This window comes from Spea bombifrons, chromosome 5 (assembly GCF_027358695.1).
Source record: "Spea bombifrons isolate aSpeBom1 chromosome 5, aSpeBom1.2.pri, whole genome shotgun sequence".
In the NCBI taxonomy this organism is placed as follows: Eukaryota; Metazoa; Chordata; class Amphibia; order Anura; family Pelobatidae; genus Spea; species Spea bombifrons.
Genome location: NC_071091.1, coordinates 72,470,100 through 72,495,834, shown reverse-complemented (window position 1 = coordinate 72,495,834; position 25,735 = coordinate 72,470,100). Strand labels below are relative to the sequence as shown.

The following is a 25,735-nucleotide window of genomic DNA, read 5'->3' as shown; positions in this document are numbered from 1 at the left end:
GACACCATTATGGTAGAAAGCCCAGAAACGTTTAAATAACCTAATTAAAGGACAACACAAATGTCACATACAAGAATATGTTTTCAGATTTAACCTTTCAGTGCTGTAATATAGTTAACAATTAATAAAAATGTCATCACAGTACACCAGAAATATATAAACCCCACCATTCAGTATAAGTATATTTTAATTTATATATTTTTTTTTTATCAGAATTACTGCTTTACAAAATGAGACTTTAAATTTACAAGGATCTCAACAGATTTTTGTTGTAACAAGACTGAACCATCAAGGATCTCTCAACATAACTGAACTTTTAATTAGAAAATAAATTGGTGTCATTTGAGTTATATAATCTTATTGGATATATGTTGGTTTAGATATGAAATCATAGGACGCTGTGCTGTAATGATGAGATGTATCCACAAATCATTTATTTTCTGCTTAGCAGTTGTTATCATTTTTTGGATTTTGGGCAGAAGAATTGCCTACTGCCAAGTATTAATTCAGCGTGCAAGTGTTTAGATGACTGATTGAATTAAGCCCAAAAGCTTTATAATTTAACAAATGAGCATACCAATTCATAACCTAGGAAATGCTATACATTTGTGTATGGACAAATATATCAAAAAGTACAATATGCAAGCTAGAATGCAGAAGGGTTCAAAACATCAATGAAATTAAATTATGCATGCTTTTTACAGCTTGGTAACAAAATGTTTCTCCTTTCTGAATGTTCTTCTACTAGGTTGATAATTGTTTCCCATATATTTTGTTTATCCCCATAAAATTTAATGGCAATGCCAGAAATATTATAAAGCATTAGCAATATTAAAAAGAAAATAAAAAAAAAATCAAGACAGAGCAAAAAAAAGAAACAAATACTTATTGCCATTTAGTAATGTCACTGAAATGTTTTTCATTTTGTTAAAAGAATATTTTCTGCCTAATAGCATCATTTTTTATTCAATTTATTACTAAACTGAAAAGCCAAGAACATTAATTTCAAGTAATCAGCAAGGTAAAAATAAAGTACAAATACACACTGAGAAAGAAAACCGAGTGAAGGAAGAGTTCCAATTGTATTCCACAAAATATCCATTTAAAACATAAAACATGTTAGCTTATCAAAATAAAAAAAAGCCTTACAATGCCGGGGTATTTGCAATCAGTAACTAGATTCTTCTTCAAGTATCCAGTAAATTTCAAAGTGTATTTAAAAACTAAGGAGCACTTGGTGGCCAGCAACCAAATTACAAACAAATGTCATTGAGCAGGAACATCATGTTGAGGGTAAAAATGTTTGCAAGTCCTACATTTGCAACAAGGCAGTGGAATGAGTTTATTATAGAGTCCACTTTTCTGAAGATGGGTGTAACAATTCTCTAAAGAACATACTCATTTTTCATAGACGTGTAAAAAGAATTCTTCTCTGAAATTAAAATAAATAGTTAAGAACAGTTCATCCTAAAAAGTGAGAAACAAAAATATTAGCGTTAATAAAATCATTTGCAATAAAACAAATAGCACAAACAATTTAGGTGCAAACTAAGACTATAGAACAAATAAGAAATCAAGCAATTCAAGTTAACTTTCTTTACATATGGGTCACCTTTGATTTTTGATCTCCCTCTCCAAGCTTTTATCAACATGTTGGGTGGGGGGGTTCAAGGACTGATCACCTTATAAAGAGAATCTTAACAATACAATAAAACTGGCCTTTACTGTATTAGAAAAGTATATCAGAATGGACCAAAATACAAGACACAAATAATCTTCATAATAATAATAATAATAATAATAATCATCGTCTTTATAGAAATTATAACTTAAAGGGCTGAGCTCTATGAGGAGCCTTGTCACATTGGAGTCTGTTTTAGTCAATGCAAAATGCATGGTTTGAGATGCTACCCAATACCCAGTTGGATAAAACTTCTGAAGTGCTTGGTAAATTAGGAATTTATCGAGAACTTAAAATGCGGTCATGATTACCCTGGTGCACTTGAAATCCGCCAGCGTTCAACAAGTTAGCCTGGCCTTCAATTACTACACCAATTTTCACTAGTAGGTACAATAATCATTCTTTTCCCAATTATTGTAAAAGCATACCAGATTAATAAGTAACATATGGATTGTAACTAGCAAGAACTTCCCTTAAATATAATTATATATTTATATATACATATTATAAATGGTTTTATATTTTCATGGTCAGCTAGCAAAGGGGGGGAATCAGAATAAAGGAAGCGGCAAATCATTTTTGGTTGTGGTTTGGTTGGCATATGCAACATGGTTTCTGTTAACAAAAAACATACTGTATTTTCCGGGGTATAAGACAACTGGGCGTATAAGACGACCCCCAACATTTCCCGTTAAAATATAGAGTTTGGGCTATACTCGCCGTATAAGACTACCCCTCTACCCAGTATACAACAACCAATCACGGCAAGCGATGTACCTTACCGGTGATTGGCTGGTTGTTGTATACAAAGCCTGCTTGGATTGGGTGGGTCAGCTCTCCCTAACATATGCCTGTCCACACACACATGTGTAGACATACACTGCCCTCACACACCCCTTCCTTTACACACATATACACGTACACACCAGCTTACAAACACACATATACACATACACTGCCCTTACACACACCTGTCCATACACATACACTGCCCATACACAGACATATACATACATACACTGCCCTTACAAACACACACACACATATATATATATATCTACACATACTCACATACGCCTGTCCATACATACACATTTATACACTGCCCTCACCACACACCCCTGCCTTTGACGTCATCCCCACGCTCTGCATCAATAGCCGGCGCGTAGTGATTAGGGAGCGCGGGCTAGTTGGGCTAGTTAGAGGGAGGTCGTGATCTCCCCAACCATCCCCGCTCATCGGGCACCCGCTGATCAGGGCTAGTTGGGGAGATCACGATCTTGCACCTACCTCGGCACGGCCCTGAAGACCGGCCCAGGGGAGGTGGCTTCTCCACTCGCCCCTCCCTTAGAGATAGGGGCTTCGTGGGGAATCGTGATTCTCCAGTCTGGCTTGGTAAATTTCAGTACCCGGCGTATAAGACGACCCCCGACTTTTGAGAAGATTTTCACGGGTTAAAAAGTCGTCTTACACGCCGGAAAATACGGTATGTTGATGATGACAATACAATGAATAATGTTAGTGACCTTTGTTATTTTACCCCATTCATTTGATATGATTAGAAAAAATGCACTTTACTACACAAAATCTGTAAAACATTGGTAAATATATTTTCTTACCTTGAGATAGCTTTTCATACCCTAGTTGTGTTGTATTCAGTTTCATGTTTGCTTAGGGACCCAATGAGGCAGAACCTGGAATGTTATGGCTATTTCATTCAGTATGTTTGCATAATAGTAATACATTCAGCTATGGTCTTTATACAACGTATATCTATCTAACAAAGAAGACACACTGGCATGCAAAACACTAGAAAGAAGAGCATTTTTAAGTGATTTTAATGTGCAAAGAAAGTATGTAGCGCATGTAAACAAACAAATAAGCACACATAATCTGCATGCAATACAAACACAAATACATATATTAAATGCCACCACATTCAAGAAATGAGCTTGTGCTATTAGTTTTTTTATTTTTTTTAATACAGCCATTAAGTGTCTATTAAAAAGTAAAAATATTTACTTTAATTATAGTGCATGTGTGTTTTTCTTGATTCATAAAACAGAACCACATTTTCATATTTAATATTTTTAATAAATGTTCTTTATAGAAATCTGTGGTGTCTGAAATATCTGGCTGTGTCCTTTCAGGCATATAAAAGACTATGGTATATCAAAAGGACAAAATAGCTTCATCAAACACAAAATCAAATAAAATGCAATATTTGATACATGCCTCTTAAAAATATTTTTATTGCCAATTTTGATTAAAAGAGGTTGCAAGTCTTTTGGAAGTATCTCATATTTATTTCTAAAGTTTTAAAAAAGAAAGTAGCACTTTCTTTTTTAGTGCAAAATGAATGTGTGCATTACGGGGAAAAATAATTAAAAAAAAAGACATTATTATGGTGATGGGCAAAAATTATAATGAAAATAAAAATTGTATGAAAAGAAAAGAGAGTTGAAAGGAAAGTCCATAGGAAAAAATCTTCATCAAAAAATTATAGATACTGACCGCTGGACCGCCTTTTCATGACTAGACAGCCTGTGACTTGTAGTGGGGACTTCTTCGATTTCATCTATGTCACATGCATCTGCAGCATCTTGTGAGTAGCTATGCTTCATTACAAGGATGTTTCTTCTGTTTGGATGTTGTAAAGTGGGATTAACTGGCTGGTTTTGCGTGTCTGTTACTATAGTAGTTTCCCTAGTACTGAGGTTACTACGGCTGCCCTTAGTGCTAGACATTTGTGATCCACAGTGATGGTCATGAATGCATTTTGAAGATGATCTCCTTAGTTTATGGTAATTCTCAAAATCATCTGCAACATCGGCCATATCAGCTGTACCACCTGTACCTCTAAGAGTGCATAATTCATAATGAGGAGGCTCAAATACCTCCTGGAATACTGTTTGGTCAAAGTCTGTTTTCCTTTGGATGAATTTTTTACGAGGTTGCTTGATCTGTACGATTACAGATATGATAATTAGGATAATAACAATGCACGTAGATACCCCAATCACTGTCCCACTAGTATTGGTAAGCTGGTCCAAAAGGTTTGATTTTCTTTTTTCTGTATGATAAAATGAAATAAAAATTAACTTTATTATACACAATTCAATATAATACATATAGAATATACATTTTATTTATGATTGTACTAAAAATATTTAATAGAGACACGAAAAATCTAAAAAGAACTAAATTTGTAGGGACATTCCTGTTTCTTAGGGGTCCTGTCCCGTCAAATTCGGGTCTGTCCTGGCATAAACATACTGCTGTATACTGTATGCATTACACTGTGCACAGACAGTATTGCGTCCTAAACAGCCTAAATGGTGCCAAATGAGCTCCGGACACTCAGGCACAGAAGGGGATGGAACCTAAAGTAGGTGGAATCACACAGCACTGTATTACTCTGCCTACTTTAAGTCCTGTCCCTGGAAAAAACGTTGGCAAATATGATATATTAGCAAAGTTTTACTTTATAGCATACAGTAACATTCATCTTCCTCTTTAGCAGATAGCCAAGGTGGTTGCAACTATAATTATATAGCTTCAATGGGGATGTAAGGGAGGTTAGCAGACCTGGGCGCCGGCCAACTCTTCGTGTTCGTCTTTGTGGGGGGAAAAAATCTTCGCATTCTGCGAATATTCACCAGTTCCTGTGTTCAGTTCGGGCAAATATTTGTGTACATTCTTCGTGTTCGTTTTTTTCTTTGTTTTTTTGTAGAAGGGGTTAATATGGGGTTAACTCGGTACGGACTACGCAGCAGCTTTGGCGCCAGGATTTTAAATGTCCATACAAGTAACTCTATTTGTCGCCTGCAGGGGCCTCCTCTGCCATCAACCAGTGAAGAACACCTGTACTTCATTGGTTGATGGCAGACGAGCCCCCTGCTGAGACCAATAGAGTTGCTCGTACAGACTTTTAAAATCCTGGTGCTGCTACGTGGCCGGCTGAGACCACTGGTCTCCCTGCCCCAACAGTTAAACAAGTGACTTTATTGGTCGTTCGTGTGGACTGTTGCAGCAGGGAGACCGGTGGTCTCTGCCGGACAAGTTGCACCAAGTTAACCCCTGATGGAGAACCTACGGATTTCTGCTGCCGTAGATAAGGTAGGCTAGATGGGGAAGAGACCAGGGAGATTAGTAGACGAAGACGAACACGAAGATTCTTCGTGTTGTGCGTCTTCGTCTTCGTCTACGTTTTGCCGCCGCCATGTTCGTATGTTCAGTATTCGGGCTGAACAACGAAAACGCACCCTTCGTATTCGTTTTCATATTCGCCCGAATACTAATGCACAAGTCTAGTGGTTAGTGGTATTCCGCTAAGTAAAATAAGCAAGACAATTGGTAGACAACATTTGATGGTATGCTTTTCTCATCAAAAGTACCGTATTTGCTCGATTATAAGACGACCCCCCCAAAATCTGAATATTAATTTATGAAAAAAAGAAAAAGCCTGAATATAAGACAACCCTATAGGAAAAAAGTTTTACCAGTAAATGTTAATTCATCTAAACTATGTGAACATTTTTTTTTAAATAAAAGCTATGATTGAGAAAAATATTTTGTTTTTATTTCCTTTTTTTTAACCTGCCCCCCCAGTTATGCACATCTGCCCCCTGGCTTGCCACTCTGCCCCAGAAATGCCTTATACCCCCTATATGCCACTGTCCCCCATGATATGCCTTTTAACCCTCTAAATGCCACTGTGCCCCATGATATGCCTTTTGACCCCCTATGTGCCACTCTGCCTCCAGAATTGCCTTATACTCTTATACCACTCTGGCATTTAGGGGGTTAAAAGGAATATTATGGGGCAGAGTGGCATATAGGGAGGTATAAGGCATTTCAGGAGGCACATAGGGGGTCAAAAGGCATATCATGGGGCACAGTGGCATTTAGAGGGTTAATAGGCATTTCACAGAGCACTCTGCCTCCAGAAATGCCTTATGCCCCCCATTTAACACTCCCTCCCCCTCCCTCCTCCAAACTTACCGGAGCTTCTCCCCGGTGCGTAGTCCGGGCAGCGTGTAGAGCTCGACGCGATTCGCGTAGACAACTTCCGCTGCAGCCGGGAGAAGGTTCGGTTAGCAGCGGGGGTTGTCTACATCCATCACGCAGACCTTCCACGGCTGTCAGAGATCAGGCGGAACTCTGATCTCTGACAGCCGGGGAAGGTCTGCGCAATGGACGCAGACAACCCCCGCTGCTAACCGCGGCTCCTCCCGGCTGCAGCGGAAGTTGTGTACAAGAATCGCGTCAAGCTCTACACGCTGCCCGGACTAAGCACCGGGGACTCAGAAGTACTGGTAAGTTGGGCGGGGGGCAGTAGGATCCAGGTTCCCTGCATCGCTGCGGGGGATCTGGATCTTGGTCTCATGGTCAGACCTAGAGGAGGTCTGATTATAAGACGAGGGGTATTTTTCAGAGAATTTGCTCTCCTCACATGAACGTAAAGCAACCTTTTATGCTCAAATTAGAACAAAAGCAAGTAAAAACACCTTTTGCTTCAAAGATGGGTACCTGTACCCAGTTTATAAAACATATTTTACCTTTGCAGTGATTTTCATCCCAAGGATACACACAATTCTGAACTCCATTGCAGACCAATGTATTATTAATGCACATATTACTATGACAAAAAAAGGAGTTTGCTTCACATGGAGCTATAATGAAAAAAAGACATGTCAATATCATCAATAAAAAAAACAAATATATATATATATATAACAAATACAAAACAAATCAATTCCCAAATAATTTTAGAATAAAAAAATGAACTTTTGCTCATTTTCCTGAATCACAGGAAAAAGAGAGAACAGAAAGGTGGTACTATTTTGTAACAAACAAAATATGATCTCTATCACGAGTGTGTGTGAGATGATAGCATCAAAAAGCCCCAGTAGAATGCTCTTGTTTATCATTTACCTTCAAGAAATAAGGATCATAATTTTTTATTTTTTTTTAAAAAAACATTGATTAATAAGAAAACACATTCAAAAACACAGTATAATTAGAGCGTATGCTCACTGTGCTATCCCAGTGTTTGTGTGGAAATAAGCTTCCGTTTCAAAGCTCCTAATTAATTATATGTTTTAATCATATTATAAGCTGTCAACCATGGTGAAAGGGAATCTTTCTGATCCTGTTAACCCCTGTGATGCTGCATAGATAACGGAAGTGAAAATCCATCCGTTCACCGTCAGGGGTTAAGGACCTTTAACATCTAACATTGGTCGTTGTACGGACCTTGAACTCTTGGAGCGGGGAGACCAGTGTGAGCGACTATTGGTCGCCTGCAGAGGCCTTGCTCGTACAGACCTTTAACTTAATTAACCTGGAATGGGGAGACCAGTGGCACCAGGATTTTAAAAGTCTGTACAGTCTGTGCAGGTGCACTTCATTGGTTGATGGCAGAGGAGGCCCCTGCCGGCGACCAATAGAGTTGCTCAAATGGACCTTTAAAATCCTTGCACCAAAGCTGCTGCGTAGTGCGTACCGCATTAAACCTGTATTAAGCCCTTCTACAAAAAAACGAGAAAAAAAAAACCAAACACGAAGAATGTACACGAATATTCGCCTGAATCGAAAGCAGGAGAGTAAGTATATCTGCAGTGAGGATCCCAAAGTAAAGTTTTAAAACATGGTCTGTAACTTTTCAAGCCTATTTGTTTGATGCTATATAAGATAAATATGTCACTTTAAAGAGCAATCTTACAATGTGTCAGTAAATGATGAGGTTTCTCCAGTAGGTGGTGCTGTTTGACTTATTTTTATTTGTTCCGCATTCATTTTTTTTGCCTTCTCATACATTCTTTCCCTCTACTATCATCAAACCTCTTTCTTATCCCTGCAGAATACAATCATTCGCTTCATATTCTTCTCTGAATTCTTTGTTATTTAATACTTTAAATGTCAAACCCAATGACAGCTTGTTACTTATTTATTCTTTCATTACAACATCTGCAGGAGTTTGTTCTCATATAAGATTATTATAGCGCCATTTCATATCTACATTTTCAAGCCCCCGAATGTACTACTTTACAAATGCATTTTAAAATGTGCTCAGAGCAAAAATATATTGCTGCCTTTTAGCCTAAATTTCAACTGTTCAATTATACAGTATATTTATACAATCCCAGAAATGCTTGCTGAGGTTATCGGGTAAAAATACATCAGTTTGATAAATAAAAAGAAGTAACCACTTTTTTTAGCTCCTTAAGAACAGCAATCACAGTTTTGTTTAAATATCTCATTCCATCACATTAACATGCACTGGAAAATTTGTAGAATTGTTTTGTCCCCAAAGTAAAACATGCTTAGATATAAACTTTTATTACATTCCACATAATAGTTTTTGTTGCTTTCTGTTTTAAATTTTTTTGACATAATATAATACCTTTAAACATATTATTTATGTTTTTGTTATCTCAGCCCAATCCACTAGATGCATCCCGACTCCTTATTATGCTGTAATGTGGTAATCAATAGACTTGCTCAGTCTTAACCACCCATAGGGACCCTATGACCCATTAGTTAAGCAGCCCTTCATAAGCATTGCTATCAGTGTGCTGTGTGACCATCCATAATAATAGCCTACAGTTCTGCGGACAAAGGAAGTTTATTTGAAAAAGTGAAATAAACCGAAGTTTTCTGCAATGCCCTTTAATGCGTAAAGAAAAATATTGATTTCTCCATGAGATTTTCCCTTTAAAGGCTAATGAAATCTGCGCAGCTATCAGTTCCTTTTTCATTTGAGAGCATTATGAAAAATGGTTTGTGGAATGCAGCAAGCATTACAACTACTGATACAGCCTGCTAGGCACATCGTAGGAGGTAAGAAGAGCACCAAGAAGAGAACCAAATGTAATTAATGTGACTAATGACTTTGGATATTAGTGTAATCAACATGACTAACTATTCTGTGTGTATTAATATACAAATTAATTAGTCATTTCTATTCTATTAACACATACGTGCCTAAAAATAACATAACAACTGTGAAAAATTAAATTAGACAATTCACACAAATATTAGGTTTGGTTTATATAATAGTACAGAGTCTTCTATTTGCAAGTATATAGGAAGTAATATATTTTTTGCTCTTTAACAGTGAAGTTATGTGCTTTTTTTTTCAGTTTACCTACTCAGTAGCCACTAGTTGAAAAAAGGATTGAACGTCGCCATGAATTGGCCCCCCTACTGGCGTGCTTGTCTCTGAAGCGATTCTTAAATGAAATAATTGGTGGTTGTACTATTTTATGTGCATTCACCCGCTCTCACCTTCTGTGTGGTTATTTTTGGTGGTTGTACTTGCTGAATGAAAAGCCTCATTCAATTGCTGTCACTGAGAAAAAAATAAACCATACAGAGAGACTATATAACTATGATGCCTCTTTAACATAGTTTCTGTTAGGGTTGTCCTAGCCCTGCGTGGATAATAAGACCTCCAGCTCTTCATGATGCAGGAATAGGAATCACAGAAAAAATGTTTTATATGGAAAATGATAGTAACAAGAACTGTCACAAAATGTAAGCAAAATAAAATGAAAATAACACAACCATTTACTTACATAAGTATGTCAGCCCATTTTATCGTTAAATGAATATTGTGGCACGCTTTACTGCATGTAAATAGATGGAGTGAAGAATTAGTATTCTGTTTCATTTAAGCCCTCCCCCAGAAGCCTCCACTGAATGCAGGAACCATACCTCTGTATGCTTTTTGCACATGCCCAGTAGAACTCTGATTGTAGTTAACGTGAACTGAACTCCTATTGAGATCAACAGGAGAAGCAGTAAACGTTTACCTGTATGCTATCTGAGCAATGATGTTTTGTTAGCTTAGCTGTGCTTGGCTGTGGCTTCTTCTACTTCAATGGAGGTGCTCCTGGTTACTGTAGAAGCAGTCAGGGGAGGGCTTAAATAAAGCAGGTGTCTCATTTCTAGTTCCAGTAACTAAAGAATGCATGTTTCAAACTGCACTGGGGTTCATGCAAAACAGAAAACACCAGTATTGTGGTACACATAATTTAATACTATCAAATAACATAAGGCTATTCTTCAAATTAGAGCATAATTAAGTTAATTATATAGTACATAACATTTTTATCTCTTCTAACAGGTTTCACAATACATTAATACTATTAGCATGAGGTTTATTGAAGTGGTAGACAACTTCAGTAAAAATAATAATAGAATTTTATTTCTCATTTATCTGAACTATTTTACTTCTAAAGTATACAAGTCTAGCAAAGGTGTAACCCAGGTTTTATATTATAAGTTCCATAATATATTTTGTGGAACAATACTGTGAGAGAGGTTAGATACAAAAGCAAACTACTGAAATTAATGTTATATTATGTGAATGAAGTATAATTCTGCCTTTTCTTAATAAAAATGGTGACACAGCTCTTTCAAGTCTGAGCATGGGTTGTAATGCACAAGTACAGCTGGTATGGATTTCTGTACTGATTCGAGATACTAGTGATTTATCAACAATTATATTTGAGTCAGTATGTGTCTGGCAAGTTACATACATACATGAGTAGGTGTATTAGTCATGTATTACACCACCTGGTGGGAAAAACAAGGATCATTTTTAGGCCAACTGATTGGATCTGTCTGCAATAAATAAATCAACTTTTTTTATCATAAAGCCTGTGTGTTTATCTTTGGTGGATATATATATATATATATATATATATATTTGGCCTTTTAACAACACACAGGCACCTACAGATTACTACAGAAATTACAGTATGTGCACAACTTATGAACTAATATATATATTACAGCCTCTTTGAATTCAACTGCTTCTCTAAGATCATTGTTGATGTCTTTCCTCCTTGACGTTGTGTTAATACACACTTGAATGCTCCAGACCAGCAAACTGCTAAAACTTTGGCTTTTATAGAGGTGGCCACACTTGCTGATAATCAATTAATCAAGAGTATTTAATTAGCAGCACCTGTCTGCTACTTAGCATTCCTTTGGAAGCAGTTGAGGGTTACTTTTCACACATGGCTTGTCAATTTTGCCTTTATTTTTGTTAAATAAATCATGAAATGGTGTAATATGTCATGAGTTGTTGTTCATCTGCTTTTGTATTTACCACATTTTTAGACCTGATAAGGAACATGTGCTTGTTATTATTCCCTTATATGTCAAACCATAGAATTCAAAGAGGGTGTAGTTTTTCACAACTGTATATAATAGACGTGCATATAATACGACGACACACAACTCGTATATAATAGACACGTGACAAAGCGATTTGAACAAATGTTTCTGTTTGTTTTTGGCCCATTTGTTTTCTGCCCATTTTGTTTGGCCTAAAATACGGGGGGGGGGATTTTTACTCACACTGTCACTCACTCTCTCACACTCATTCTCGTCCACCCTCTCTCTCTGTTTCTATTCCTTCTATGTCAACTACTTCAGCATCTTCTTGTTTATCCTCTTTGTTATATCTTCTCCCTTACCTTCTCTCTTCTCCATTCTTTCTCAATTTCCAAAATGGCGGGGCTGCAGTTACGTCGAGGATTAGGGACATGATGTCACCGCACACAATTGGGAGACCAATAGAGGACGTCACCGCAAGCACCACCATATTCCCCTCACTTGGTGCTTTCAGTGACGTCCTCTTCCATTTTGGTGGAAGTTTCGGTCTGCGGACGAAGAAAGAAGATACCAGATAGAATGGAGAAGAGACGGGAGAAGATAGAAGAAAGAAAATAAAGATGCAGAAGAAAATGCTGAAGCAGAAGTGGTCAGCAGAGAAGGTAGGGAAACATTCAAAGATTGAACTAGAATGGGGGGTCTGCCTTTGTACGAAGAGAGAGAGAGATGGATATATATATATATATATATATATATATATAATTAATTAATCTTGTTTTCTCTAGTATTATTGACGGTGCATTATACCATGGTCCAAGACTTGAGAAAATTTTCACAATGTCCTTGTTCTTTTTACTGGCTGATTAAATAAAAAGAAACACTAAATTACGAGGGTGAGTCATATGTACCCACGTGTAGTTATTCTGCCCATCAGGCACCATCTCCTTCAATATAAGCCAGACAGTAGTCACTAATTGTTATTTCAACATAAATTGCATGTTGTATCCCAGTTTTGTTAAATTTCACACCCACTCCCTGTCTTTATAACCACAAGTTACAAAGTATAATTTTAATATATAAATACGAGAACATGGCTTTAATACAATAGGATGGAATTGTCCTGGACACAGACAGCACAACTCAGTTATACTAAAAATGTATTTGCCAATTTTGAGATTTTAATTCCATTAAAAGGTAGTTTCCTCTAACATGAAACGTATAGAAAATGTAACACAGCATTGTACAATTCATCACAAACAGTGAGTATTCCCAAAACATAAGAAAAATTATATTAACCTTATATGTATACGCAGGTGTAATGATCAGACTCCAATAATTAGGATAACATAAAAATAAACACAGTGTAAAAATGTACAGTTGTATCAGAAATGGGTGCCTTGTTATATAATGGAATTCTGGTGTGTATATACTTCTAAGGTTAATATATTTTTTCTTATTCTTGGGGAATACTGAGTGCACAAACCACTGTTAATTAGTGATTATTTGTATATATTTTTGGTTATAAGACACAAAGGTTCACAGAGCAGCTGGTATTGTTTTATGTGCATTTACTTTTAGTTTTTACTTTTGTGTAACTAAAAGACGAGGCAAGACAAGAAGCGGAGCGGACAAAAATTTTGGTCCATTTGCACAAGTCTATTAAACAGATATGTTATCTCATTAGCACAGTGTTTCATTCATCAACGTGTCTTAGCATACTGTATAATGCATCTATAGATAAACATTTATTATTTACCTTGACAATTTACGGTTTACCTTAATGAAGACATTGATGCTCCACATTTATTGTACACATTGAACATTTCCCCCCAGACCTAAGGGACAAAACGTGTACATGGGCAGAGAACTCGTCCTGGCACAGAATGTGAGCACAATAATTTACTGTGCATTTTTATTATACCAGAATATATGTAGCTCTGTCTCAAAATAAAAACTCAAATGGCTTATGCCCTTGAAAAGAATTTAGCTAGGACTCAAATATATGTTTCTTGTATCAGACATAAAACAAATGATCTCATATCATTCAACCCACACTAGCAAGGAACAACTCTGTACATCGCCAATTTCGTGTTAGTATTGTAATATACTTACATGTATGGTTTTATACCTTGCTCATCATAAAATTCTAAGGCATGACAAATTGGGAGTCTAAGTAATACATATGCCATCTACTCCTATTAGAGGTTGAAAATATACCTCGAATAGCATTTTTCAGTGCTCAAAATAATTTCCTTTGAAGTATTCATTTACAAGTACAGACACAGAAGAAGTAACAGTAAGCAAAATCACTTTGATACATCAAGGATTTTTAAAATCATGTTAATGTATGGTGGTGTAACATTCTAATTCATATATACCCTAGGATGTATGTTATTTATAAAACATTGTATTATACAATATATTACTTTATATTTTATCAATTTGTATGTATTTTTTTCTAGAAAGCTGATGCCTAAAAAATGGGCATCTGATCACATGACAATGATACTATTTCCTTATATATGACAAACCAAATAGTCAAAGCAACTAAACAATTTTCTCAAAGGCCCCAATCCTCCTTAGTAAATGTAATATACACAGTAAATACAGTACATGAGAATGCATAGACCCCATGTAGGTCATATCTAAGGGTAGGCACACAGGGATTACATTCCATAATTCTGCTATCTGAACAATATTTAGATATAGAAAAATACACATATTATATATATATATATATATATATATATATATATATATATATATATATATATATATATATATATATATACCAACCAGTATAGGACCACAGAGCTATGGAATAAGGTGGCATGGTATGACAATTCACATTTTCTTTTACATCACGTGTGCACACAACTTCCAAGAATTTTCAAAGCATGGGTGCTGCCTCCCACCACAATTTTACATAGAGAAGAAAAAGTGCACTACCTGGAATTTTTTCAATGCTTTATTAGATATAGATAGGATATTTTTACTCCACATTCCACAGAGATGGGGACAGGTATAGTTGAGCCCTGTACCCACCTCCCCAAGGCTACGTTATTACCCTTGTCCACTGTACATGGAGTAAAGGGCAATCATTCCCCCACTTTGTTTAACAGAGGGGTCCAGAAAACCATGTTTTGTCATTAAGGGGTTAACAAACGTGCACGTCCCTGCAGTTAACTTGCACATTTTAGTATATATACAATTTGCAAGTGTTAGTATGTGAGGGCATGCAGCCAGTTAACCTTCAACTCGATAAACAGTCAGCCAGTAAGGGGATGGCCCCTTATAATGCATTGTTAAGTAAAATAGTAAATTTACCTGCCAAAATAATGGAAAAGAAAATAGTGTCAAAGAATATAATAAATCAATGCCCTTCTATTCCACTGCTTTAAAACACAAACCTGTATAAAATATTGTGGCAGTTAATGTATGACCATGTTTTATGATTTAAAGCTGTGCTTCCATCTTAGAATAGGTCTTATTAATATACAAAACCAACATTTATTATTAGATAATAGATAATAGAACTTTTAGTGAATATTCATATACAATCTACTCACTGAATATATGGTGCAGACCATTTTGCCATAGAAACACTTTATGACATTATTAAAAGAGAAAATCTGGGGTGGGGGGGTTCTGTAGTTTTTTTGTCAGTAGGGTATCTAGCATGGAAGAATTCTATAATATTTGCATTAGTATTCCTTAATTCCTGTTTTCCTATTCTGATTGGTTTATAGTAAATCACACATCCACTATAGTTATGAGTCACCTTTCCTAGCTGGACTTTGGACACGTACAGGTGGTGCTAACCTGAGCTGATGTTAGAACCAAAGCCAAATGTGAAGCCAAAGTCTTGCACAACTGAAGATATATTTTACCATTTTTTTGATAATACATGGTTTCCATAGGGATGTCTGATGCCATTTATGCAAGTAATGTGACGCAATCAGGGCTGTCTTCTGATCTCCAAGAGGCTTTCAAGTCATAAGAACTAGGTTCCTAAATATATATACACATATATACAAATATATATGTGTATATAAATAAAATTTAGTAACTTGGGAAAAGTTAAAATCATTCAGTATCAAAAAGTGAAAATACCTTTTGTTACAAAAAGTAAGCACCAATCAATAAAAAAAATGTATGATTCATTTGCAAAGTTCTTCCTCTGTTAGCGATTGAAACAGGGACAAAACAATTAAATTAAACTAAATGTCAATACAGGGATTGTGAAACCTTCTTTTAGCAAACAAGCACAAAATAAATCAAAAGGAAATCTAATAAATGCTTAAAAGGAAAACAAAAGATTTACAATGGGATAAATAGCTCTCACAGTGCACAACAAAAAAGCAAGGAGCTTGTACAAGGAATTTATTTAGATGGACAAAAATGTCAACACATTCTTAAAGGAAAGTTCTGTTTTTTGTAACCAGACCATTGGGCAGTGTCGCATTGGGGAGCCTGATTACTCAAAAGGGTGATCTGCCCTTGGATTTGCAACAGACCTGACCTCTGAGAATTGCCTCCCTAAGCCTGGATGGTTGCTCCCTAAGCATGGATGGCCTAGGCACGAATAAGTTGCTGCCTGGAGATCTGATATTCAACTGTGATTTCTGGAGGTCTGGAGAAATTTGGCGCGTTTCCAGGTATACACACAACTGTCAATATGTATTTACTTGACTTGACAATGACTAGCTATAAACGATTCAGTGGTGCTGGACATATGGGAGAGGCCTCAGGACTCCTGAGGAAGCCACATTCTAGGCGAAACGCGTAGAGAGAAGGACGGATAGAGCTCCCGTCCCCATACCTTGGACTTTGTTACTTTACTTGATTTGTTTTTTATTTTAAACATTATTATTTTAAAAACGGTATTGGCATAGCCTTTGCACATAGTGTATTTTACCGTATAGGGCATATGCCCAGAATAAATTCAGATTTTATACATATATATTTCTTCGTGGTGGATCCATTTATATACTACCTGCACAGACAAGCACGTGACCAGGAAGGATTGAGGACATCAAACTCCTATGTGCCTGACACATCAGTGGTTAACTGTAAGTGTAAATCTGTTCTGGCGTGCCAGAAGCCTGTTGAAAATACCACACCATTGTGTCCTTTATATTTTTGTTTTTTCTCTATATATACACCACGGACCGCGGTGGGTTTATATACAAGGCCTGATCATCTAATTTAAAGTGTGAGTGCATACACACCATTTTCTATACAAAGAGTCATCTTGACATACTACACTATCATAAGCTATATTTTTGTTTATGTTTCAAATTGAAAAAGCGACCAAAACACAAGCGCCCCCTAGTGGATCAAAATCATATGGGAGAGGCACCAGACATGCAGTTTTCCAAGGGTGTAAGAATTCTTAAGGCAACCCCCTGGCCTTCGGTGTGAATTCTGATTGTCAAGTAGAGAATGTACAGGATGAATATAACTGCACATTTAATTACTATCTCTCCCTACCATTCAGGATCAAATGATGGCTCATACTGCATAGGTTAATGTTGGCTTCCGCTGCCATGTTCAAGAGATAGCAGCTAACTTAATCTACGTGGCTACCACAGTTCATAAGAGTTGGATTTTTATTGAAAAGATTGCCTTAAGAAACAACTACTGGTTTAAATTATTTTCTACACAATTAGAACACTACACACACAACTATCTTCTTGCGATTCTTAACAATATTTTATGTATGAGAGTACAAAAAAACACTAATAATTGCAGTTATTAGTTATTATAATATAAGCAGCATGATTAATTAAGCCACTATTAGAGCTGGTACATAATGTAATTAAACATAATTTTTGTTAACTTACGTTCTTGGAAAGATGTGAAGAGCATCTGAAAGCGACTTGTCCGGCTGCCTTCATCTGCCCACATTCGTATTACGCCAAGCCCTGTGCGCAGCATAACATCATTAGCCACAGTGCTGCAAAATTTAGCTTTCAAATCTTCCACTGAACTGCTTCCATCGTACACAGCCACAAAATTTCGTTTACACTCATTTGAATTTTGCATTTCATAGTCCAAAAAGCGTAAGTATATCTGAAAATAAAGAAAGTACAGTTTGTGATCACGTTTTGGCTATTACACATTGATTGAACATTCACTGCTCAATCAGTAAGTACTTCAATTATCTGCTATTCAACGCAAACCATTTATTAAACCGCACATTGCCTCCATCCTTGATGAATAGAGGGTGTTTATTTGCCAAAGGCATCCAGAATGTCTCGCAATACATCCAACCATAATGGAACAGCATTTATGCAAAGAAATGAAAAGTTAAATGATTAGTAAAATGTTTTAGCTTCCTTTAAGTTTGCACAAGGGAATGCATATTTTGAGGGCTATAGAGGTTTTAACCAAAAAATGCCAAACAAAGGGTATCTAAAACTAACATTTAACTCAATAATAGATTTTTTTTATTAAAAATTAATTAAAAACATTTAAAAAATGTATATATTTCTGCAGACAAAATTAGAAACCATTTTTATGTGTGTATATGTATGTGTATATATATATATATATATATATATATATATAATCATTGGTTGTTATGACTGTGATTGATGGGTCCAACAACCTGTGGGACTTACTTCTTTCACTCTTGACAATCAACACAAGGGGAGGGGACAAGCATTAGATATATAAGAGTTAATTAATAGGTTATTTTAGTGCAGAAAATGTAGGGTGGATTCGAGAAGCTATAGTGACTACTGTAGTGTATTACAGGGAATGCAGCAGACATTTTTTCCCTGTTCCTAAGAGTTTAGTTGATTAACACAGTTGCCCATTTATGCTACTAGCCAACCCTGTAATTTGTGGGCAAGTCAATTTTTTAATATCGTTCAATCATATCATCTATTATTGAAAATATCCGAAGCAATTTTGCTGTCCGTGCACATGCCTAGCAAATACTTATATATACTGTACATTGCGAATTCTTTGGTTTACTTCGTACTCTAGACTAGTGTTGAAGCCAAATTATTAACATTAACAGATACATGGTGCTTTGTGGTTGCAATGGCTGGCTTGGTTGGTTGAAGTCTCTCAAACTATTAATCCATATATGAAGCATGGCTGAACTGACTGTTGCTATAGTAACCTATGGCAATTGTTACAAGACAATTTTGCAGGCAATCAGCTACACTAAAGATCTGATCTGGCCATAAATAGCTGTCTTAACTAATATCACAAATCAGATAACCATGAGGCCCCAAAAGAAAATCCTTACCACAACTAGGACAGCCATCATAAATCTTGGGGCCCAATACATGCTTAATGCCTGGGTACCCATCAGCCCACCTATGTTCATCCCACTGCTCCACCCATAACATGTGGATATACATACTCATACAAACAACATACAGTAGCACCCACAACACCATTCGCACACAAGAGAACACAACACTATATACATGTACGCATCCAAAAAACACTAATAAGCACCCATTGACTCAAAACTGAAAAATGACTCTCTAAGAATGAAGAGGGACCACAAATTAAACAAATTAAAACTTATGAGAAACCTCTGAATATTTGTTATCAGTTTTTAAAGTTACACACAATAAAAGCATACCAATTTTGTAAAATTTTTAAATCGACAATACAGTCGACCTTCTTAGGAAAATGTAGTAATACATTGTAACACCGTCGTATTAAAGTAAAACAAAGTGGTTGAACAGTCATATGAAGTAAATTGTTACAGACACGTGTGGCGGTGAGTGGCGTCTGGTGATTGAACTGAATTTTGTTTGGAAACAGAAAACCCTTCAAAATTTAGCTTGAAACAAAATATCAGGAGCTCTCGAAAAAGGAATGCGCAAAAAACAAAACCAAAAATATATCGGAACATTTTTCGAAATGTAAAACATTATTTTTAGGGGTATTAGGGGTTAGAGCACATTTTTACACATTTTACAGTTTCTAATTTTTCCAATTGCTTTACTAAATGTTGCTGCATTACAGTATTGTTTTTCCCAATATTACTCCTTTTGAAAGCCCGTATAGACATAAGCAATCTCTCTTGTTTACAGTTTGTACCCCCAACGATGTTATGGTGACATCACAGGAGTCCAAATGATTGTTTATTTTTAATATAATTTTTTTTTTCATTTCCTTTTGTTTTTCTATTTTCTATTAGGTCAAAAGGTTCCAGCCCCCCCCCTGCTCAATCTCATTTACACAGCATTGTTGTACAAATATGCATTTACTCCGCTGTTCAGTTGCTTAATTTTTCTTTCAATTGTCCTATGAGACTCATCATACAATCTACTTTTCACTTTCCTACTGCTTTTTGTTAGTCTTTGATAAATCTAATTTTGCTTTCTCTCTGTGCTGCAGTCATTTGCTTAATCACTGCACCAATGTCCACTTGTACGTCAGTGTTGTTACCTGGTTTACCCTCAGTCTCAGCCTGTCTTCTGATATCATTTCTAACTATAGAAAGCTATACTTTCATGACATAGACACATTAATAAAAGGCAAATATGCTCTGAGAAGGCTTTGAAGCTGGGGAAAATATTCAGTTATTCTTATTAAAAAAAACACAGGTAGTAACTGCCGTGAAAAAGAAGTTGTTGATTCATATATTACTGATGTGTGCATAGTAAAAACAAGAAGGACTTTGGTCAGGCACATTTTACTTTAACACATAATGGATAGGATGAATTATTGTGTAAAATACAAAAGCTCTACAGTGAACAACGCAACAATATAAAACAACAGATTTTGTAACCATGTACCATTCAAAAAAACCCAAAAACCAGAAAGAACCATCTTTTGCATGGATCATTGCTGGTAAACAAAGGAAACTTGTAGCTGACTCACTAGATGATCAATAGCTGCTGTTAATATCCAGTGGTAGACAGGCATGAGTTGGAAGATTGACTCCTAAATTATACTTCCTTATATCTTATATATTATACTTATAATCTTATATCTACGGATTTGTTGGTCAAACTATATTCTCTTTAATGTTACGTGTACCAATATTATATTTTAATGACTCATTTCTAAACAAGACCTGAAAAATAAATTACTTTATTACAAACATTCTATTGACTCAAAGTTTCTTGAGACGTAAAGCATCATTTTTCAGGTCTCAGCGTCACAGATATTCCTCAGTAAAATGAAGTAGATCAGGCTGTGGATTACTCATTTAACCCCTCGAACAAAGGTGAGAAAAACATTTCTAAAACATCCCAAAACTCTAAACTGATTGGTGCCTTCCCACCAGGTAAATTCTCATATACAGTATAATACATATAGTACATTAATAGGCATTTCCCGTCTTGAGGCTAAATAACATGCTATATTTACAGTTTAATTTAATTTAGTAAGGAAAAAAACTGACCTTGGACCTTGGTGGTGCTCGGATATACCATTTGCAGTCAACTGCTTCATCTGCAGTAGCCTTTCCTTCTTTTAGAATCTGCACAGATTCTATTATTCCTTCTGGTCCTCCCATCTCAAATTCACAAACTGGAAATTCAACAAAGAAAACATAAAGAACTGTTATATATCTCTATATATGTATATCAACAATTTTTGTAGTTGGGGTTTGAAGTCAAAGGTAAGGAAGCAGACATTTTCAGGGATCCTAAACAGAAGGTTTTCTGGAACTTTATTTTAATGCTTGGGTTGCTTTGCAGGAAAAGGCTGTTCATTGTGTTTCCATTTTGTACTTTGGAACCATGAGTAAGTTGCTGGAAATCGACTGTTGTAGGAGGTGTGGAGAGCTAAGGTGAGCATACTGGTCAAGTAGGGAGGCAACTTCCCAGAGAAGTGGTTGTGTAGTAGGAAAGAAAGGTAAAAGGTATGTAACCAGTTTGTGTCAGTCAATTTAGATCTGTTTGCATTTTAAGACTGATGGGTACTGCTATCACATAGGAGAAGAAAGCAGCAGAGTGAGACATGCAAAGTGTTCAGTTTGTCAAGATGGATTTGCAGTGCATTGAGGCATTGGCATTTCTGGCACATTTTGACAATTTGTTATGCAATTGGGATGGTTTAATATAGGTATTTTTGTCTTGGTCCAAAAGCTACAAAGACTGTTTTATCAAAATTTAGAAATAACGTTTATTATGATTGATCTTTGGACAAAAAAACCTGATAGACGTGAGATCAGGTGTTGGACAGATAGTAATGTTTGCACAATTGCTTGCAAGCATATTTTTCCAAACTTTTACAATGGATAGATAGGGATGTATATCAATAGTATAACTTATATGCCATGTAATAAACACTTTACTAACCTGGTAATGGTTTCAGAACCCCAAGATCTTTAAAATCTGGATCTGAACAATAAGAAAAACAGAATTCTGTGAACACAACATGTCAGGCATTTTACTAAAATATGTTTTGGGAAAAAATACACTTTTGAGGAATATACGCATATTTTACAACTGAGTTCCAAATTCAAATATTGGTAAAGTTGTATATGTTGTCCAATTTTATGCTGAATGTGTTACTAAATAACGTTTTATCCACCGGACCAGTTAAATATAACAAGTTCAAATGACAAGTTCAAACATATATATATATATATATATATATATATATAAACCAGCCATTTTTAAATGGCATGAAATAATAACAAGCTAATTTAATCATTTAGACATTGTTTTAAATTACTTTAAATAACTGTAGACATAAACAATCTGACCGATAGAAACTGGTTGATAAATCAGGAAAACAATGAATACATTTTATGCAAATTACTATAGGACCATCTTGTGTCATGGTACAATTGTAAATTCTTCATTGAGTGGACCTGTCACTTTTTGTTTAGCATCAGTTAATTAGATGTTAAAATATGTATGTTTAAATATATTAAAATAAGTATATTTATTAAAATAAATATAAACATTAAATGCTAATGTAATATTTCACATTTCCCAATCACCCACATTATATTCTCTTTATGAATCCAGAAGCAATGCATATATATTAGAAACCCACCATGAGAGCAGCCATCTTACTCTTTTCTTAATCCATATAATTACTCATCATTTAATTTATGAAGTTACATTCTGCTTTTTTAGGCCTGCCACAGCCAACATCTCACTCCTACAATGTGATGCTCATTTCCATTCCAGCCCCAGTTCACAGGAGAGGCTGGTAATGAAAGCAGGTAGTAATTGCCCCTGGCCTGCCCCAATTTAAGATTTTTTGCCACTACCTGAAGCCGTTTTGAGCATTTTGCCTGGAATTCCATATTTAATCATGTATAGACACCATTTATGCTACATGAAGGCTAGATGAATAAAAAGAATCTCAACATATTAAGTATGCATTAGGAAAGCCTATCTCTCCTTGTTGGAAAAACTCACTAGATATAAGCAAACATAGGAGGAAAATAGCATGTTCCAGTCTGTGGAAATTACAGCCGGCGTTCTATGGCCAGTTAAATTAACACACATTGTGATATTTACCTCATGTGACCAGCTGCCATGACACACTCCCCTGTGAGTCTTTACTCCAATAGGAACCACCGTGGAAAAATATGGAGTATTGTACCACTTTTCCTCCAGCTTCAATCCTTATCAGACTTCACTCTTCATAATGCATATTTAATATTGTGAAGCAAGATTTTTTTCTAATACCACCTCATCTACTATGATTTGTAAGTAGAATTCCAATTAATTAAACATGGGCCACTAAATATTGCCTTGAACTGTCTAAGTGGGCTACATGGGGAAAAAAACATATAACATATTATGACAGATTGGGTGTTGTTTGTAAAGATTAATTCTGGTGCAAGTTGCTCTTATTACCCTTGCAACCAAAGACCAATTAGCAAAAATGTAATAGGTTGTTAAGGCAATAACACACACTAAAATTGTTGTTAAGAAAAGTCTCATTATATTTACCGTATATTAAAATATATTTCAAAATAAATTATAGGCAAAATTTACTTGAATATGTGTGTATCTTTAACATTAACAGCATGATTTCAGCAAAAAAGGCACCTCTCTAACAGCCCACTATTCAGGTTGTAGATTATTAAAGCAGATTAACAGGCTGAGATAACCTAAACTGAAATTGCTGCAACCTGCTTTAGTAGAAAGAGAAAGGCAAAGCCCTATGTCCATGATGATATCATCAATTAAATGCTAGTTTTCTAACTTATAATTAATGTTTGATGAATTCTCTTGTGTTTTGTACCAATCACTATGTACATGTAAAGAGATTTGCTATACCCACGAGTACCATTCACTAGATTCAGTGTTCTCTCACATTTAAATAAATGCTGCTATTTTAAATTTGATTGCTGGTATCTTACATTTCTACACTGGACTAAAGCGTCAAACTACTTGCTGAAGGATGATACCCATTCTTATTTTATTTCACTGTTTAAATATGTTATGATTTGCTTCAGATATTAGCATTCATCAACAAGACATAAGAGGCTGTATTACAGTTGTAGGGATAAGAAAATGCCATTTTAAAATCAGTAATCTCATTTAAACCAAATCGCAATCATTTTGCTTTGGGTATGGTTTTCTCTATGATTGCTATTTAAGCCTAGAGCAAATATTTCTTTTAAATGTGATTACTAATTTTAAAACATTTATTTGTCATACCTGTACTAAAGTCTGCTATGAGGTACTGTTGTTATAGACATTATCTAGTAAGTCATAACACACTTTAATTTCACAAACAAATACTGTTTGCTATAGGGCATAAATTCAAATATAATAGAATCAGGGGGAATGCCTTTATTTTCCATAAATATGGAATTTCCACTGTAAATATGAAATTTTTACAAAGAATCACACAGTCATTTAGACAGCCTGTCCTTATAGTCATTTAAGCAGGGAAGGGCACATTCTTTCCCAGTGGGGCAGATAAAGCCAAGCAGTTCTAATCGACCCCTCACTCCCCCTCCCTCGTAACTCACATAAGCACGGGAACACATATTTACACACACAATCTTCTTATTTACACAAACTAACACACTTATCCTAACACACATATATACTTAAGCTTATACATACTCACTAACACATTTACACCCTTATGCCAACACACACACTTACGCATACACACTCGTGCTCACACACATATACCATATGGACAACAGTATCGAGACATCTGACCACTGGGACTTTTAGGACATTAAATTCTAAATATATAGACATTAATATATAGTTAGTCCCCTTTTGCAGCTGTAACAGCTTCCACTCTTCTGGGAAGGTCTCCAGAAGACTTTAGAGTGTTTCTATAGACATATTTTTATCCATTCATCCAGTAAAGCATTTGTGAGGTCAAGCACTGATGTTATACGAGAAAGCCTGGTTCACAATCTCTGTTCTAGTTCATCCCAAAGGCGGGACAAAAATTCCCACAGAAACACTCTAAAACGTTGTGGAAAGCTTTCGCAGAAGAGTGGAAGCTTTTATTGCTGCAAAGGGGTAGGGGCAACTACATTTTAATGTGTATGTATTTAGAATTTGATATCATCATAGTCTACCTCCCCTAGAGGTGTTATACAGACTAAAAGTTAAAATATCAGTATTTGAAATATCCTGGTGAGTCTAGTTTTCAAACAAATATGGGGTAAGTTGAATTGGCCCGCTTCAAAGATGTCCCAAATACCACGAGGGCAGGATGACCACATGTCAAAATTCCAATCTGAAAAAATCACACTTCCCAAATGTAGGGGTATTGCTGTATTCAGGTGATGCTGCTGAACACACACCACAAGCTATAAATTCCAATTTTTAAAATATGCACCTCCCACATGTGGTCTTTTAGTCCCCAAATAACCCAACAAACTCACACAGTTGGGGTGCCAATGCATTGGGAGTGCTCAGGGGGTGTTGCTGAACACATCTTGGGGTGTTGTTTGACATGGACATATACCAGGAGCTGTAAATTCATACCTGA

General features: G+C 35.8%; 1 protein-coding gene across 1 annotated transcript in view; it reads right to left on the bottom strand.

Annotated features, from left to right (window-relative positions):
- Positions 1–432: 432 nt before the first annotated feature.
- NETO1 (neuropilin and tolloid like 1) overlaps positions 433–25,735 on the bottom strand; it is a 46,910-nt gene continuing 21,607 nt past the window's right edge. The window contains 7 exon segments of the mRNA XM_053467341.1: positions 433–1,467; positions 3,301–3,375; positions 4,196–4,754; positions 7,243–7,356; positions 17,659–17,887; positions 21,198–21,325; positions 22,099–22,140. Of these exon segments, the coding sequence (XP_053323316.1) occupies positions 3,315–3,375; positions 4,196–4,754; positions 7,243–7,356; positions 17,659–17,887; positions 21,198–21,325; positions 22,099–22,140 (1,133 nt within the window). The 3' untranslated portion in view covers positions 433–1,467; positions 3,301–3,314.